The 19,938-nt window shown below is 37.3% G+C and overlaps 1 protein-coding gene across 5 annotated transcripts in view; it reads left to right on the top strand.

Annotated features, from left to right (window-relative positions):
* elmo1 (engulfment and cell motility 1 (ced-12 homolog, C. elegans)) overlaps positions 1-19,938 on the top strand; it is a 226,214-nt gene that overhangs the window by 108,025 nt on the left and 98,251 nt on the right. For 3 of the 5 annotated variants that reach the window (XM_030147281.1, XM_030147277.1, XM_030147278.1), the window contains exons 3-10: positions 4,130-4,170; positions 4,341-4,413; positions 6,711-6,761; positions 6,869-7,038; positions 13,831-13,866; positions 17,196-17,295; positions 19,580-19,731; positions 19,847-19,925. In XM_030147281.1, the coding sequence (XP_030003141.1) occupies positions 4,130-4,170; positions 4,341-4,413; positions 6,711-6,761; positions 6,869-7,038; positions 13,831-13,866; positions 17,196-17,295; positions 19,580-19,731; positions 19,847-19,925 (702 nt within the window). The remainder of the gene's footprint in view (positions 1-4,129; positions 4,171-4,340; positions 4,414-6,710; positions 6,762-6,868; positions 7,039-13,830; positions 13,867-17,195; positions 17,296-19,579; positions 19,732-19,846; positions 19,926-19,938) is intronic. The other 2 variants (XM_030147280.1, XM_030147282.1) reach the window with 1 other exon arrangement.

Genomic DNA, 19,938 nt, shown 5'->3' with positions numbered 1-19,938 from the left:
GCTTCTTTCACTCTTTATCCCCTACTCTACCCTTTGTTCACTTAACAGCCCACTCTCCTCTTCAGCGTCTTTTACGCCTTTCTTTCCCTGTCATATATGCCCACTGTCCTGCCACCGCTCACATCTCCTCTCTGCTAATGTTGCTTGTGTTCTTTGAATCGAGCCTCTCTCTAAGCTGTGGGTGAACACTCGACAAAATGCATTCATATAATCCATGATGCTTGGTATAATGTTATATCACACAGAGTACATGTGTTAAAGGAATGGCTGTGATGTTGTTAGTGTGTGGCTGTAATTTTAGGGTTTTTTTTTGTTTTTTTTTTGTTTTTTATGAATTAGTAGTGTATCTGTGGCAATACATTTTCTGTTATGCTGTACATTTGGTATATCATATCTTTGTTTTTATTATAATGCAAAAACTGTCTCAAACAACAATCTTCAATGTTTTTGTTTTTTTTTTTCTTATTTATTTATTTAAATTATACATTTAGATAAACATGTACTTAGACATAAGGAACCACACAGACATTAAAAAAATTATACAACAAACCTATTAAACATAAAAAAGAGGAGGAAAAAAAAGACAAAAAAACAAAAAAAAACAGCAAAACTAGAAAAGCACTCAGGGAGTGCAGACCTCCGCCAAGGCAGATCCCCCCCCCCCCCCCCCCCCCCCCCCAGATCACCACCAAAATTTTATCATTTGTTCCTTGTGCCAGTATCAACATTTCCAGAAATTTTCATCCAAATCCATCCATAACTTTTTTATTTATCTTGCACACAGACAGACAGATAAACAGACAGACAAACCAACACCGGCAAAAACATAATAAATAATATTATCAACTCCGCTTTACAATGCTCAGGGCTGATTAAGAGTTAATATAATGTATACTAACAACAAATTTCTCTGTCAAAAGGACATAGGAGACAGCAGGACACTCTTGTTGACAGCAGAGAAAAAAGGATTCCATTGATAAAACAAATTAATTTGTCCATGAACAGAAAACTTAATCTTTTCCAACTTTAAAAAGAAAAGTAAATCATGCACCCATTGCACAAAGGTGGGTGGCAGAGGTTCCTTCCACTTAAACAGAATCATACAACAGGCCAATAGTGTACAAAAAGCTATCAAGTCACTTTGGGCTTTGGACGATCCCAGCGCAGGAGAAGAAACTCCAAAAATAGCCAGTAGGGGGCATGGTTGCACTGATTTACCCAAAGCCGTGCTAATCAAAGCAAAAATATTATTCCAAAAAGTATTAAGTTTTGAGCAGGACCAGAACATGTGAACATGGGGAAGGGGCAGCACCACGCCGGTTACAGTTTGGATTTATATCAGAGAAAACCTTTGACATTTTTTGGTTGGTCCAAAAACAGCGATGTAAACGTTTACACTGCATAACTGACTGCTTAGCACAGACAGAAGATGTGTAAACCCTCTTTAAAATGTGACGCCAAAGACTGTCACAAATTGTTAAACTTAACTCTTGTTTGTTTTTTGTTTTTTTTTGTGGTTACTTCAGGTGAAGGTGTGATCTAGACAAATCTACAAATTCACCACTAGATGTCATGAAATATCGTATAATCTCTGAACTTTTTAAGAAAAAATGGCTAAAATGTGTACAAATACAGATCCGTAAACCAGTCTGGAGTGGATTTTAGGCTGCAGTGTGGCAGCTCTGATATACGAGGTAGAAGAAGCAGAGCGTTCTGTTGTTGTTTTCTGTATAAAATAGTTGCGCTTCTGTTTTCATTGGTGGGATGTGGAATTAATAAAGTCTCTTCATCAGCCCACGCTATTTTTTTTTTAATATAATTCTTCATTTTTTGTTGGTTTTGTACATGCAGTGGGGGTGGAAATTATAGCCTATAAACTAAACTAAACTAAAAAACTAACTAAATTAAAACCCGTTTCTAAAATAAGCAATAGGGAGAGGTACACAATAGATTTGGAATTACAAAAAACTAATTGAGTGCGGAATAAGTGCACTGATCTCATATATAGACATGTCCATAGTGTCCATCCTTGTAATTAAAGGAGTGATATTTAGCTTTTTAAATAGAATTATGCATTTTAAAACATTTCCCTGTGGTCTACATAAACTGTAAATGCTCTGCTTGGGTCTGACTTCTTCATTAATTCAACTCCACAGGTCCATCTTCAACCCTATTTCTGACTAATGACACCAGAAAGGTCATTTTGAGCGCTGGCCCTTTAAATGCACATGAGCTACTTCAGGCCCCACCCCCTCCAGGTTGTTGGCTGTGCTGCTCTGTCCTGTTCAACCAATAACTGAACATTTTAGGTAACCAGCTCAAAGTTTGGACATATTTTCAGTATGGACTACAACCGCTGCTGCTGACAAACAATGATGTCGTACTCAGAGAAATGTTCGTCGCAAGTCTTGACCTTATATGTGCAAATGTTGCGAAGTAGCTAGTTATAGACGTAACAAATTAAGCAGGAATTAAAACAGGTTGTAGAAATCCACTCGATTTTTGCCAAAATGAATATAAAGATAGCTTTGCAGCACCTGGAGGGTTCAAATTCAAACATTTTAAACTATTAGGGTCCAAATGCACAAATAAATGAACCAAAGACTAATAAAAGTGGGTTTAGCAAAATATGACCCCTTTAAGGCATACACTTTCCTGATAAATAGGTGGATCCTCAACTACACAAGAGCAAACACATACACAATCACAGAGGTTTGTCCATTTCCAACCAACAAGTAGAAGAGTGTTGATATAAGGTTCCCTGCAACACATTATCCATCACCTGTTTGTCCACATTTGTTTATGACTAAACAAACAAATGAAACTACGTACAATCAAGACAAGTGTAGGTTGTGATCTCCTCCAATTCTTCTGTTCTTCTTTTCCTTCTCTCAATTTTTAGGAAGGTGACCTCACCTTTACTCCACCTTTCACTCCCTGATTTTAAATTTTTTTTTTTTTTTTTTTTTTTTTTTTTACTCTGTTTTATTTAACATGCTTTCTTACTTTATCAGAATATCTGGGAAGATGCAGCAAACCGCCAGAATCAGAATTTATTTGAAAAATGTGTTTCCATTTGCTCTATTTGCATTTGTTCTTTGGCTAAAACAGGAAAAAAAATCACCTGCAGTCAGCAAAAAAATCAAAACCTTTTTTTATGAAATTTCAGAAGTTTTTTGTAAATTAAATATGATCATGGACCTGTACCTACTGTAAATGTATTTGCTAATTATCTGTCATAGAGTATCAGTAACAGTAGAACTTACTTTTACAATATTGAGTAATGGTGCTTCATTCAACCGCTCTGTAGCAGACCAATGCTGCTGCCAATGTGGAAGCGTCTGTGTCTTTAGTAATGAAAGAAATGATGCCGTATATACTACGTTTACCAGTATTCAATAAATGCAGGCTTCTAAAGAACCGCTTCTCATTATGCCAGCCTTGTAATATGAAATAATTCTGAAACTCCTTCTCTCAGCTGTAGGGATGTAATGATTACCGGTATAACGATAAACTGTGGTAAAATTTTGGATGGTTAGTATTACCGTTTAAATTCTAATGATCATGATAACTGCGTTCAATTACTGCACTTAGAAAACTAGAAAACTTGATATGTAAATGGTCAGACAAGCTCCACTATGACCTGTCCAACTCCTTTTTTTCCCCACTCAAAAAACACTCAGGAATCAACAGGAGAATTGATAAGGAATTGGATTGGTAAACAGAATCGACAATTGCATTGATATTGATAAAATCCTACCAATTCCCACCCCTAATGCAGATATCTCTGGCCATAAGGTTCCATCTTTTATGCACATTTGTACGTTTGATGTTTACGTGTTAATATTTGAATGTTTCTGCCACAGAAAGTACATTGTGCATGTTATTTTATTAGTTTTTTTTCAAAATACAACTTGGTTACATTATTTTAGTGTGCGTATAAGTACTTTTTGAACATTTTTAGCATATTTCAATAATACTGCGATAATAATGGTAACCATAATAATTTTGGTCACAATAACCGTGATATGAAATTTTCATATCGTTACAACCCTACTCAGCTGACTGTTGTTTTAGGAAGTAAAGCTTGTGGACTGTGGACTAAACACAGTTTTGTCTTTCTCTACAGAAAAAGCCTCTCTCAGCCATCATTAAAGAAGTGTGTGAGGGGTAAGTCTGCTTATGAAAATACATCTCTAAGGGTTTCCTGCAAAAGCTCTGCTCTCTCTCTCCTTATTTGATTCCTATTAGGTGTTTTGGTTTTGGGTTTTTTTTGCACATGTTTTCCAGTTTTACTACTAATTATGTAATGTTTTTTAAATTCCTGCGATGGCTTTCAGGTGGTCCTTGGGGAACCATGAAAACTTTGCTCTGCAGATTGCTGACTCGACCAATTTCTACATCACAGAAAAGGTTTGGTTCTGTTTTTTAACCCTTTAACGCCTGGCGTGTCTGTGGTGAGCATTCTGAATGTATGATTTATTTTAAATATTCATAAAAATTCAACTGTTTGCTCAATATGAAAAAATTCAAGACATGCTGCTAGAATAGACCTTGTCCTTTCCCTAGACATCTGAGCATGCTCAATGCACCCCCCGCTGCCTTTGGAATGGGGGGCAAAACACAGAGCAGTGAGTGAGACCGACTCACTGTAAAAATAGACGGTTTAACATTTTCCTTTTGTTTTTACTGTTGTTTGCAGGTGTTGTGGTGATTTTCCTTTATTTTTTTCCTGTGTTTTTACTGAGTTTTGACCATGTAACTGTTTTTTGGAGTTCAACCAGAGGCCAAAAAGCAGCTGGACTGATTTAGAAAAATAAGAGCCCCAAAACAAAAACTGCTGGGATAAAATTCAAATCCTGGTTGTTGTTCAGTGTTTTCCAGTTCACAGTTCATGTTCAATATCCTAAATCTTTTTTTAATGTACCATTCTGAGTGCTTCATGCAGTAAAAACTTGTCAAACTTCAATTTCTCTGTCTTTTTCTGTTGTTCCACCCTGTTTTGACCCTAAAACACACAGTAAAACAAAACCACTTAAGAAAAGGAACACAAGCACATACTCACAGCAGCTTTTATGAACCTGAAACAGAACAAATTCACAACAGCATGTTTACCTGGGAAGTTATACAAATACATTTTTTACTGCTTTTTGTATGTTTTAGTTTTTATTCATGTCTATTTTTTAATGATAACATCAGCCGGCCCAGGGACTACAGGTGGAAATTAGCTCTAGTGCTAAACCCTGGCACACTACATCTCTCCTTTTTAAGGTTAATGTATATTGTGTATAGAGGGTATGCACATACGTCACTTCCCCCCCGGGCCACGCCCCTCTAAGTCAGACTGAGTGTCAAAAACCAACCTGCTCAACATGACGGAGTATAGCAGTAAACACAACGAGCCGGGGAAAATGTGAAATATGAAATTAAATTAAGGACAGTTGGACTGGACATGGATCTGTACGAGCTACCAAAGAACAAGTGGTCCATGAACACTGACGTGTGGACACAAATGGAGTATCCTGACATTCAGGGTGGAGGGGATCAGCGCTATTTTGACCTGAAACAAATATACATGGTTTCATCCTCACTGACAACCAGGGGATAAAGCTAGGGCCCAGAACCAGCTGATCCAAAGTGCATTTACAGTAGACCGTGGACTGACCCCAGTTAATATATGCATGATCTACTGGGACTGAGGAGATTTACTGAGTCTAGTTCAGATCAAGGACTTTATACAACACAGATACTACTGCTGTGGACCAGCAGGGGACCACTGGATTCTGGGAAATTATGATATTTTTCCCACCTGTTTTTAAATTACGACATTATTCTTGTAATATTATGGTTTTATTGTCGGAATATGACAACTTTAATCTCATAAACAAATTACATTTTTATGAGGTTTTTTTTTTCTTTATTCTCACAACATTGTGATTCTTTTGTGTTCGACTTTATTATCATAAAATTATGGGTTTCATATCGATATTTTATGACTTTATACTCGTAGTGACAAGTGTTTTTATTTTCTTCTGTGGCCCTAATACTCTGTCGTATCTTTATTCTCCAGTTCCCCCCGTATTTGAAAAACTAGGTTAGCCTCAGTTTAAATTAGTTTAGTAATCATGTAGGAGCACAAGGTTCAGAATCACAAAATGAAGACAAAAACATGAAAGATCTGATCATGAAACCAAGAGCTTTACTAAGAAGTAACGTTAGCCAAAACAATACATATTTAAGGTCTGATTTGACCCAAAAATACAGCATAAATTAATGTTACCTGACACGAAACGGGATCCACAAATCTAGGTTTGGTTTCCTGGATTTGTGGATCCATCTACTTCTCTTTTCTTTGTCTTTCAGTGTCTGTAAAACGATAGCTCCGACTGCTTTTCAAACCTGTTCATATAATCAATCGCACAACAGCTCTTCCCCATTTTTTTTTTTTTATGAAGTATTGTTCTTCAGTTTAGACAGTATTGAAGCCAACGCTGTCACTCATCTCCCTCTTTCTGCCACTCAGTGGGTGGAACCGCTGTGACTTCCGCTAGCAGTGACGATATGTGCATACCCTCTATTGTCCATGTCTAAATGAATAGATTAAATGAAATTAAATAATGTCTCAGGGGTTAAAGAGTTAACAACAGGCAGCAGTATTCAAGGTGAAAAAAGCACTTAGTGACATCTAAACTCATTGTAATTCTCTACAGAATCGCAATGACATCAAAAATGGGTCAATCCTGCGCTTGACCACCTCTCCGGTAAGTTTTATAACTCTGCAGAAAGTCCTAAGCACATGTTAATATATTTTAATAAAGTGTTTTATTTTCAGTTTCTTCACTCTATATATTGTCATCTTCCGCTCTAGTATCAGACAGCCCTTCAGCTTCATGAGCGGATCCAGTCATCCAGTATGGACGCCAAGCTGGAGGCTCTGAAGGACCTGGCCAACGCGTCGCGGGATATCACCTTTGCCCAGGAGTTCATTAACCTGGACGGCATCTCTCTGCTCACTCAGATGGTGGAAAGTGGGACTGAGTAAGTCCATCTCTGTGCTTTCCTTTCTCTCTGTCGCTCTTGTGGGCATCTTCTGTCGCCACAGTTTCTCCCCCACATTCATTTTATTTATTGTTTTTTGTAATGCATGTAATTGAAAGCAGTAGGACACAGACGGTACAGATTTTCAGTGGTTTCTTGTAATACATGAAATAACAATGTTACATTTTGACGAATGAGAGATTTGGGCCTAATCCATCAAATCCATCTTAACCTGGCTTGTGTGTTTTGTTGTTCACTGTGTGAGTATCAGGTAGAGACTGGTCTGAGGTCAGTGAGAGTCCATGAGATTGTTGTTGTTGCACTGTACATTCTGAATGAAAACAGCAGACAAACATGAGTTCATCTACAGGGTGTATCAAAAAAAAACTATACATTTTGAAAAATTCCCCCCAGTTCTGCATTTGATAATTTTTGGAATTTTCTTTTATGGACCTTGGTAGGTAGGGGATTGGTGGATATCACTGGTCTACAATTTTTTAGAAATGATTTGCTTCAGAGATTAAATGTGCTAAATGTTATGTATTTTAATAAGATTAATTGGAAAATAAATGACAAAAGTGCCGGTTTGCTAATGTTTTCAAGGTATATGATTAAGTGTTATTACACATATATATTGGTTTATGTACATTTATATAATAGCTTTATAAATTTTCCACTAAATAGAACCTGTAAAGTGAATGTATTCTAATGTGCAGACAGTGTTTTGAAGTAGATCTTGTAGCTCTGAGAAAAATATTCCTTTTGAGTCAAACCCATTCTCTCCTTAATTCTTGAATTTCACATTTTGACCCAAGGCTGTATCTTGGAAAGCTCAGCCAACCAGCATTTTTGACTTGATTTTTCTTTATCAGTGACTCTCATGTGGTAAAATTTCATTACTTTTATTCTGGAAGAATTTTCCTTGTAGACCAGTGTATTTGTCCAAATTTACAGACCCAGGTTTTCATGCATGAGTGAGCAGGGGCAAATTGCGCAATCCAAGTTAAAATTGGTTAACCCTAACCCTAACTTGGCCTGTCCTCAGTGACATTTTCAGGACTAAACAAGTTGAATTAACTTTGAAAGGCAGGAACAGCTGCCATGGGTAAAGAAATGAAACTGACATGGTGGCCAAAGTGTTAATGCTGTAACCTGGCAATTTTGTGGAAAACAAGATGGATGCCCTTTGTCCCCTCCCATGACCTTTGATTGGATTTAAATCCCACCGCTACTTTGCACAAACCAGTTTTAATTTGGATTGTGCAATTGTCCCCTGCTCATGCATGCATGAAAACCTGGGTCTGTAAATTTGGACAAATATCCACCAATCCCCTACCTACCGACGTCCATAAAAGAAAATTCTAAAAATTATGAAATGCAGAACTGGGGGTAATTTTTCAAAAAAAAAATATATATATATATATTTTTATACACCCTGTAGAATTATTTGTCTATGTATGAGTGTTGTAAATGCTGATTGTATAAGGAAATATTCATTGTTAAAGGTCCAGTGTGTAAGAATTAGGAGCATTTAATTGCAGAAATGCAATATAATACTCATTATTATGTTTTCATTAGTGCATAATCGCATGAAAATAAGAATTGCTGTCTTTGTCAAACCTTAGAATGAGGTGTTTCTATCTGCAGAGGGAGTAGGTTGTTCCCCTTAACCCTTTATCGGGCAAGTGACTATTTTTGGTAATTTCTCCATGCATTATAATACAGGGACAAAAGTTCCAGTGAGGACAGTGAGTCAACAATCTCAGGTCCAATGTGGTCTCCAGGGTCTGTAAGGTCCACCTCTGCATGAACAGTGAGTGTACCTGCTTCGTTAGGTACCATGAAGTAAGGGTACTAATTTATTTTATTTTATTTAACCTTTATTTACCCAGGCAAGCAATTAAGAACAGATTTTTATTTACAAATGCAGCCTGGTCAAAGAGCAATGGCTTCTTGAGGGGTGGGGGGGTGGGATGGCTAGAAGTAAAAACAAGGTTACACAATATACAGAAACAAACAGTTAATAAATAAGTACATTACAACAATAACAGTAAGTAATGTAATGTCAGTAATGATGTTCAAAGGGATAATGTGGGTGTGGACAGGGGTCTGGATCAGCACTTATGTTGGTCTAATGTTCTCAAAGTGATGTTCTAATGTTCTAAAATACATGTTCCTTTTACATTACATTTGCTTTTCTTTTCTTTTTTATATTTACTTCTTGGATTATAATTATTTTTTAATTTAGTCACTTATGGGTAAGGAACCAAATATGGTAACATCATTGACCTTGATTCTGTACATAATAAAAAACTTTAGAAAAATTTCACAAAAGTAATAAAGTCTTGATATGTCCTCCAATAACACACTAAGATTGAAATTTTGAATTTCAGTGTATTTCTATTAGTGCCCTATAAAGGGTTAACTAAAGAACACCCCCACCCCCCGGAGAAAAAAAATAGATAAATAAATAACACTTGTCCTAATAAATTTTGTGTTTTTTGTGGCCATCATAGGAGAGGGTGAGGGGCACCCACCTAGTTGTGATCTGTGCCTCTACCACTAAATGTTCATAAATATCACATACTAAACCTATTAAAGTGGGTCACTTTACCCACTGTTTGTCAAAGCACCTCTGCAGTACCAGACAGATATCATTGTATTTCCACAAGTCACAAAGTTTATTATACTGCACAGTAGAATACCTGAAGTAATGTCTTTTACATTGCATCCATCATTCTGGACTCATCAAACCACATGACCTTTTTCCACTGACACATAGTCCAAGTTTTATACTCTCTTTCAAACTGATGGTTGTTTAAGAAATGAGAAAATCTCACTGCATCAGTTAATGGGTTAAAGAAGTTGTTGAAGTGGAAACATATTAATTGGTGCAGTAACTATCTAATGGAAGGATCTAAACTATTGGCTTAGTTGAATCCAGGTGAGGACTTTTTTTACCAGGTTGTGTATAATTTAATGTATAACCAGGAATTACACAGTGTAAGCTCTTAGTACAGCCAGAGTAGTGCAAACAACAGCTTTCTTAATACAGCATTAGACATTAACACCAGTGTTAGCTATTATAGCTCACAGTGTAACAACCAGTCACAGTAGACCGTCCCTCCATCAGAAGTCCTTTCTAACATCAGTCTTTTGGAATCCTGTTGAAGAGAACGGCCTGACCTGACTGATCATTTGGTGTTCCCTGTATAGTATTTCATCAGCTGCATAAATGTTTGAGAAGGTGCACGTCCATTACAAAGATCCATAGAGATCTATGGTCTGAGGCTCCACAGCTGCATCCTAATCCCCTAATGCACACACACATGAATTCAACTTCACGCTAACTGTAGGGGGATGAATTAAGCGTTGGCCAGGTGTGAAATGGTTGGAAAGATAAGAACTCAGTTGTAAAGTACATGCCCAGGGGCTCATGTTCGACTGTTTTTCACCCATTGCAGCAGAACTAAGACGAGAGCAAGAGAGCTTTACGCTGCCTTTTGACTGCACAGGAGGTTCAGAAACTCACTGTCTGTGTGTGAGAGTTGGGGAGTGGGGGGCCCTGGAGGCCGTCTACACTGAAGGTTAAAGATAGGAGCGTTTTCGCTGAGGTGGAATTTCTCAGCCGTGATGAGGAAGAAGGTGTGTGTGTGTGTGTGTGTGTGTGTGTGTGTGTGTGTGTGTGTGTGTGTGCGCGTGTGTTCCACAGTCATAACCCAAAAGACAGGTATTGTGGGTGTGTAATCGTGCACACACACACACACACACACACACACACACACACACATGCATATATATAGGGTGGTACCAGCAGAGAGGTCGGCAGCAGTCAGCCGTTCAGGATGCACTCATTTCCAGCATCATGCTGTCCTCATTATTCATCCCCTTTTCTCTGGGAGGGAAAATATAAAGTATATTAAAGTAGGCACTATCTGCTGATTCTGTCTCACAAACCTTTAGTAAAGAAAACACAACTTGCACAGATAGAATAGAATAGAATAGAATAGAATGCCTTTGTTGTCATTATACATATGTACAACAAAATTAAGAGACAACTCTCTTGTGGTGTGTAGTGCAAAACAGTTTAAAAGAAAAAAAAGTTAAATATATATACAGAATAAAAACAAGCATGTCAACCAAACAAGAAACGGTAGAGATAAATATATATTGCACTTTGACCCTGGCTGGACACTGAGGATACATGTTAAATGTATATCCTTATTTAAGGAATTGTCACTGTAATGTGTTCAGTATTTGTATTGCACTTGAGTAAAACACTCAGCCTCTAAGCATTAAAGTGTATAAATCAGCTCAAATGATTAAGCTCATTCTAGAGAGTTAACTGAATAACTCTTTGCTGAATGTTTTAAGTTGTCAAAAACATTTTTTTCCCAATCACAGATCGTTTTTTGGGTCGCCACATAAATTTACATTTTTAGCATTTTGAAAAATTTTAACAACAGTCATGAGAGGAAAAAGACTTTACCTAAATGTTATTGCCTTCTTATTTTTATACAGTATTTCAAATGTATGTATTCTAAAGTATATACTATTGAAAATATATTGTTTTACTCATGAGAGGAAATAAAACAATGAGATAATAGTGTATCTCCTTTGCTTAAAAGCATTTATTTGATGTCATTTTAATATGTAAGTTTTCAGCAATGTGTGAATGCAGTAAAGTTGAGACTTCCACAATATACATTTATATGAAATATCTTACAAAGCTACTTTTTTAAGATAATGTTGTAAAGAGAAATAGCAGTAAAATGGTCATGAACGTTCATCCTTGCAAATTTGTTCTTGTCAAGGCTGCTGTGAAATGAGTAGCAGTGGTTTGTCCTTTATAAAAAGTGTGTTCCTTGGGGAAAAAAACTCTAGGAAACACTGGGTTTATAGCACAGATCTGTGTGTGTGTGCGTGTGTGTGTGTGTGTATTCATGTATATATATAATGTCCTCAGTCGAGAGCCCTCTGATGTCCTGTTTCTCAGTATGAGACAGTATCCTCTCTCACATCACATACACCTTTGTTCTCTGACAGGAAATCACTGAAGCCCATTTTTCTTTTTTCTTTTGCATATTATACTGAAATTAACAAGCGTTTGACCCTGTGTGATCTTACTGCTAGTAGTGGTGCTGATGTTGGCTCCCCTCTGCCCCTGGTTCTATTTTTTTTTTTTTTTTTTTTGATCAAATTTGTTTATGTAAATCCCCATCACATCAGCTATTCAGTTTTGAGAGACAGACAGAGGAGGAGAGTTGTTCTACTGCATTATCATTTCAACAGGAGCTTATGAAACATGGACGTGCAGATAGGTATCAGTGTCTTTTTCCCACACACACACACACAAACACACACACTCTCATTAGTGTGCCTGCCAGCCAACTTGGTGAACTGTAATTATTCAGGAGGCTCCGGGCTGGAGACACTCGAGGGTGAAGTGGTGTTGTGATCTAATGCTTATGTCTGGTGATGTAATGTTGTACTGTATTCATGTGGAAATCAGCTGGTGGGCTCAGACTGGAGTAGAAGGCACATACTGCCCTCTACTGACGGATTGAAGAGCTGCTCTTCAGAATGTACAGTGCGACCACCTCATCCAGAGGTGGGATTTTTCCTCCCTTTTCTGGGAAAAATCAAAGCAGCAGTATCTGGTAGTGGTACCATACAGTATGTTTACATTGTTTAGCTTCTGACTGGACTTAATGGAGTTTAAAAGTTTTGCGTTACTCTTGCAGTGTTAAATATAGTTGTATGGCATTTTCTCTCTTCATTGCCATCCTGTCATTTGCATTTAACTTAACAGCTGTGGTGTTAAACTGATTATGTAAAAGATTCAGATGAGATAAAACATCAGGGATAATTGATGTTTAAGAATATGGCTCAGTAATGAAATTTAACACGATGATTTATTGTTATAGTAATGCTTTTTCTGCATTTTTCTTTTTTTTTTTTTGCGATTAGTATTGTACAAGCCCAGCAGTAGTTTATTTAGACACCTATAGTTCACTTAATGAAGAAGAATAGACCCTGGTATAAGAACAATAAGTGGCAAAATGTGATCCTGATGGGAAAATTCCTATAATTTCTTATAATAATCATAATCAGTTCCATATTAAAGGAGCCATATAGTGAAAACAACACACACACAGTGAAAATCGGCAGAACCATATAGTTATTTGTGGTTTTAAAATTGAATTTATGGTCAGAACATGGTAAACACTTCACAGAACACACAGAGACAGAACAGTTGAAACAATTATAATGATCAAATCTCTTTTTTCCCAACTCTAGAATATATTAAACATGTAAAATGTTGAGTTTTATTTGATAATGTAAGCAAGACAAACCCAGCAGATATTTTTGTACATTGTGATTTTCCTCCTGCCCACCTGTCCTTCACGGTGTCTGCAGTGTGCAACAAGATTTTTCTTTCTTCTTCTTTTGCTAAATGAAAATATGTAATTTTCAATTTTTCAACACAAGCTCTTTATGTAAAATCCGAGCTGGCGACAGACTGCTTTTCCTGCTTGGCATGCTTTCAATGTCTGAGAAGGCCTCCTGGTTAAAAGTGTTTACTATACTGTGAGTGAAGTGTGAAAGTTTGTGTGATTTTTTTTTTTTCTTTGCTTTGTCTTTTTCAGGGATGTTTACATTTTAAGTTGTTATCACACCATGTCCATGTTTTTCCCTGTACTGATCTGATCTGTTCTGCTCTGGCTAAAAATGAAAGGTTTGATCATGTGTTTCCCACCTTTGACACCAAAGTTTCTCAAATCTTTGCAGGCGCTATCAGAAACTACAGAAGATTATGAAGCCCTGGTAAGCCCCCTGCCCCCCTCCCCACGTCCCTTCCCCCCTCCCAGCTGGGTAACGTCATTGGCTCTCTGCTCTTCCTAACCTGCTGGCTGAGTCTGCATGATTAAGACTCTGGCCCCAGTGCCTTATGGGAAACTATATACTTGTATAACATGGTGTCGCACTTCAATAATTTTGCATGTGGTTTTGGGACCAGTCTAGGTGTTTAACACAGACCGGAAGAAAACCAAGATTTCTGACTCGTTTATGAAACCGTAATAACTCATCATTTACGTAACTACAGTCTACAACAGGTAGACGGATAATTACCTCTAGTAGAAGTCTAGAAGCTGAATCAAATCTTGGTGTTCTTTGTAAATTAAATGGTCATAGTCGGGGTTTGTGGTCAGGCTTTTGTCAGTGGTGTAGTGGTCTCTGGAGAAGGGGGTATACTCTCAATTTTTGGCTGCTTCTTCTTTTTTTTTTTTCTTTTTTTTTAAAGTCCAGAAAAAAGGCCCTGTTTTAGAAACAGTGACATGTCAGACTACTCTATTTAGTTTACCCAAAAATCCATCAGTAGTATTTGCTCACTATTATAATATTATCATGACTTGATCAGGAGCAGTTTGTAGGTATTACTGCTCACACAAGCAGATGCATGAATGGAAATGTATTCAGCATAAGGCAAACATAGGATAACGTTAGCCTTTCATAATGTTAGCCTTTCATAACGTTAGCCAACTCACACAGTTTAACTATTGTTGACAGCATCTCTTCTCCTCTAAATGTGCAGTCATATGTCCAGTAGTTTAAAACAGTGACTCATTCTGAAACCACCTAAAAAAACTTACCTCAGAATTATGTACTTCATGAGAGTAGGTTCTCTCAATATGTGTCACTCATTTGAAAGACGTTTATTCTGCCTTTCTCGTTCACATTTCCAATAATCGCGCATCTTTCAATGAGATGTGCAGTGACCTGTCAATCAACTGGGGTGGAACTGACACCTGAGGTGTCCAATCAGGTTCCAGAGGTGGCCAGCGCTAGTCAGCAATATTTTCCTTGGCATGACCCGCCCTCCTCTGCCTCTGATTGGCTCATCAGTCCTCATGTGTAAAGTTAACCAATCTAATCAATGAAGGTACAAAGTACTAGCCAATTAGAGGCAGTGTAGGGCGGGTCATGGTTTCACCGTCTGAGGAGAAAACATGGGCAGTTTGGCTCAGATACTACTGAATGGTGCACATCAAGGGGATTTAGAAGTAGGTATACGCAATACTGACTGAAAAATAAGTAGGTATACTCCGTATACCGCTGTATACCCTGGACTACACCACTGGCTTTTGTGACCTTTTCTGCAAGTTAAGCAATTCCCTTTCTCTTAAACATTAAAACACCTCTCATAGCAGAAGCAACATCATCCTCAAGTTTTTCTGTCTTCGCCCCATGCCTTTAATAATCTGTTCTTCAACGTCGGTATTCTGCTTTTTCATTTAGCTACAAGTAGTGAAGTGCTTCCACACTAGCAGCCCCGTTTGCAAACGCCTCGTCATCCTTCAGCTCTGGTTTACTAATTGTTCAACTAATCACTAATCACTTGTCATGCAACATTAATCCTTGACTTTCTCTATTTATCCACTGTTTTGTAGGATTATTTTCATCCTAAAGGCTTATATCTCCAAATTCCTTGCCTTTTTTCAATATGATGGTGAAGTACATTCAGTCAAGATTAAACATTTTCTGCTCTGTAAACTAACATCATAATGAAATGTATTGTTTTATAAAAGGCTGAGCTGTAATAAGTTTTATTATTTGTAGTTGTGTTCTATTATCACACTGATGAACACTGAGGAAGATGCTTAAAAGATGATCAAGGCCACAGTTGTTGGAAGTCTTTGTGATACCAAATTAGAACAGCAGAGGTCAGTATTGTAAAAACATTTGTGTGCACCATGAGAAGAGAAACACTTACGAGTACTGAGCCTTTTTTTTCAGCACCATAACAGTAATAATTAAATTAGAATTATACCCAATGAAGATGCATCATATACAGATTTAGTGTTTTGCAGTGTAACCCCTGTTAGATCAGACTTATTGTCACTTTAGACTGAGCTTCAGTATAACTGTGCACAGGAAGAAGCCACTCAGATACTATTGTTTGCTTGTTTTATTTCAAATATCAACATTTAAATCCAAAAACAACATGGAAAAATGTAAAAAGAAAAAGAAAAAAGAAACATTCAAAAATGTGCGGGATCAAGTTCAACTTGTATACTCCCGCCCCCTTACTCCATCTTTTTCTACTGAACATAAAATCCCAGGTCAGTTCCTCAAAGTAACTTAACAAATCTTACACATTTCAAAATAAATTCTAACCAATCCTGCACAAAATGCAAAAAATATTATACATATCAAAAATAAACGCTGCATTTCATAACAGTATTACACATCAAAATAAACTCTACATTTCATAACAGTGTTTCACATATGAAAATAAAGTACTTCCCATGAAGTCCATCTTAAACATACACAGGAAAATGCAACACACACATGAATCCTGCTGTAAATAACAATAAAACACTGACTGGCACAATTTTACTGCACAGTGACCACTTGATGCTTAAATATTTTTCTTGCTGCATTTGAAATACAGTACTTTTACTGGTAGTGGAGTATTTTTAGAGTGCGTATTTGTACAGTGACCCATTCACACTGTAAACTAATAGTGGCCTCATTAACTTGAATAAATAAATGAATAATGTAGAGAGCAAAACAGAAAAATCAGACCTGAGCAATAAATCTCAATTGAGCAGAAGTGGCGGCAGCCTTCACATTCAGTTAGTCATTAAGTCCTTGGGTGGTCATTTGTCTGGGATATAACAGCTGTTTAATGTGTATCTTGCTTTGGCATCCTGTGACTTTTGCCGAATGATTTATTTTTCCTGATATTTGTGTAACTGCATGACTTGACTCTATACTGTAGCTTCCTGGTCCTGATAGAACGCCGCTCTGTGCTGCCCAGCTCCTGCCGGCCCTCTGATGGCCCCCCCCCGGTGTTTCTTGAAGGCCAGTCTGTCTCTGCATCGCATAGCGACTCTGTGCCATTTCTTTCTCTCTCCCCTGTTTCTGTCTGTGTTTGTCTTCTTCAGCAAACCTGGTCGCAGCATTGAACTCCTGCTCCTCTGTCCACTCTCCTGTCTCTCTCTCTCTCTCTCTTTCTCTCAGGCTGACCGCTCATTCCTCTTTATGTTCCAAGCCATCTGGGCTTTGCAGCTATACAATGCTCCAAGCCATCTGCTACTGAGAGGTTTCCTATGGTCTGTGTGTGTTTGTGTGTGTGTGTTGTCTTGTAGTTTTGGCGACCTGCTCTCCTTCACTCTGACGGCCTTCGTGGAGCTGATGGACCACGGCATCGTCTCCTGGGACACTTTCTCTGTGGCCTTCATCAAGAAGGTCGGCCAAACAAACGTCTCATACATAACAGCATTGTGATTTAGGGCGGAGTCATAATGCTGCTGTCATGCTGTATTACCAACTTCAGAAGCTTTTGATTTAAGCTTCATATTATGGTTGTGATGACCTCTGTAATAAATACAGGGTTGGACGTGTAATGTTTTTAGTAAATCTAGACATCAAGCCAGTTTGAAAGTGAACAACCTTCTGCCCACCCAACCAAAAAACAAGTGGGGAGAAATGTATATTTACTCATTTCAGAAACCCATATTTAATTAGCAATTAAGTATAGAAAACATATCAAATATTTAATTCTTAAAGACCTAGAACTATTTTTATGCTGAATTTCAATTTTTTTTTTAACCTTTAATTTAACCTTTTCCTAAGTGCTTCATCACCATTTATCATCTTATTCTCTGCATTTTGTATTTTTTTTTTCAGTGAAAATCAGGTGTGTAATTATGTTCAATTTACTGATTGTGTACATCAGTGTTTTTCAACCTTGGGGTCGCAACCCCATGTGGGGTCACCTGGAATTCAAATATGGTTGCCTGAAAGTTCTAGTAATTGATAAAAAAAAAAATATATATATATATATATGTATATATATATATATATATATATATATATATATATTCAATATGTATTTCATTATAATTAAAACACCATACACTTTTCCTAATAAAAATCAAGTTCAAATAAAATGCAGGATGTAATATCTGAGAGGGCATATCTTGATTGACCCGATCATGTGATCGCATGCGTACTACGCAGTCGCAGTCAGAAAACCGGACCAATCGGAGGATGAAAAGATTTCTTCGCTGGCCTGGCCCCGCTTAGACATCTCTAAGAGAAAAATGTCTCAATTTTGAATGTCTGGAGTTGCCAGAAATTTGTGATGTTAAAATGGGATCACAAGCCAAAAAAGGTTGGGAATTACTGATGTACATGTTCAGAAAAGCTCAGAGTAAATTCAAAATTATTATAAAAAAAAAAAAGAAATATGGAACTGAAGAAAAAGTGACTTTTACCATTAACTAAATGTATAAATGTGTCTAAACCATTGTCACTGGTCAAACTATAGGGGCTTTATTGATGAATCTATGTTCCAGAAGATGACGGTGTTTCCATGTTTACTACAGAGCCAAGAAACTGCATTTTACTTGAATTATTCACATGTATTGATAGGATTAATAGCTGAAAAGTTATTAAACATTTGGATGCTTTTGGTCACTCGTGGCTGTTTAGGTCTTTGGGTGTTGTACCATGTACCATTGTAACAAATAAATCAGATAATTTTGAATTTTATGGCAACAAAACAAAAGTATAACTAATGTTATAATATAATTGATATAATAACAGTTTGGAGATGGAATACATTGATTCATGATACAGCTAATATCATCCCCAGTCCTGTCAAAAGCATTTGATACTGAAAGCACATTATACATGTCTCAAATAAACTATCTGACTTTATTAGAAAGTAGATGATTTAACTGAACGCTTCAATCAAAATAATAAATACTCGGATGAATAAATCTGGAGCACCGAACATCAAACTGTCTAACTGATTAATCTGTTCTCCAATACAGGGTTATAGTATAATACTATAATGCAGTGTTCAATAGGAACCACATTCTTCCTCTGTTTGACGTCCACGGTCCAAGCTTTGCTCAGTCAAGAATCTGTGAAAAACCACTGACTAACACAAGACCATCTCAGAATGACTTTTGGCATGTAATCAGTTGATGCAGGCACTACACTAGTGTGTATAATATGATGAGTACAAACATTCCAGATCATCATTTTGTAAACTATAGATTTTCTTGGTTAAAAAATATGTTTATCTCTAGTCATGTGATGCTTGAGAGTGGTTCAGTAATGTTATATTTATTTTATTTAGCCATTACCACAACAGTTACAGATGATTGTCAAGATAGATTTCATCATTCATTGATTTGTACAGCCAAATATCATGCTTATCGAAGTGTCTGACTCTAGACTCAACCTCTCTAATGTAATGACAACACAGTAGGCACACAATGTTGTGTATTTGTAGTATTCATTCCTGTTGGTCCATTAGCTCTTGTATCCTGTATTAGATGTCAGATGTCTCTTCTGTGAAATAAGGAGTATTTGTGCAAACAACTTGATGATTCAGTATCATTATTTTAGTGGGATTCATGTCCTGTGTGAGTGCATTGTGTTTGAACTGTCCTCCGTTGGAACAGTTATTTAATGCTTTGCGGACTGGTTCATGTATCCTGCTCTGTCTTGTCTGCAGATTGCCAGCTATGTGAACAAGTCGGCCATGGACACAGCGGTGCTGCAGCGCTCCCTGGCCATCCTGGAGTCCATGGTGCTCAATAGTCAAGACCTTTACCATAAGGTGGCGCAAGAGATCACCATCGGACAGCTCATTCCACATCTTCAGGGGTGAGTGTGTGTTCCTAGGACTAAGAATAGTGCTGTCATATCACTCATGAATGTGTTTCAAACTGTAAGGGCAGGTATATTCAGGATGGTCACCTTTGGTATCTTCTTATCCCAGGACTGACCAGGACATTCAGACCTACACTATTGCGGTCATCAATGCTCTGTTCCTCAAAGCTCCTGAGGAGAAGAGACAGGTGAGGCTGTAAT

Source organism: Sphaeramia orbicularis, chromosome 11 (assembly GCF_902148855.1).
Source record: "Sphaeramia orbicularis chromosome 11, fSphaOr1.1, whole genome shotgun sequence".
In the NCBI taxonomy this organism is placed as follows: Eukaryota; Metazoa; Chordata; class Actinopteri; order Kurtiformes; family Apogonidae; genus Sphaeramia; species Sphaeramia orbicularis.
This window is presented reverse-complemented; position numbering and strand designations above follow the sequence as displayed.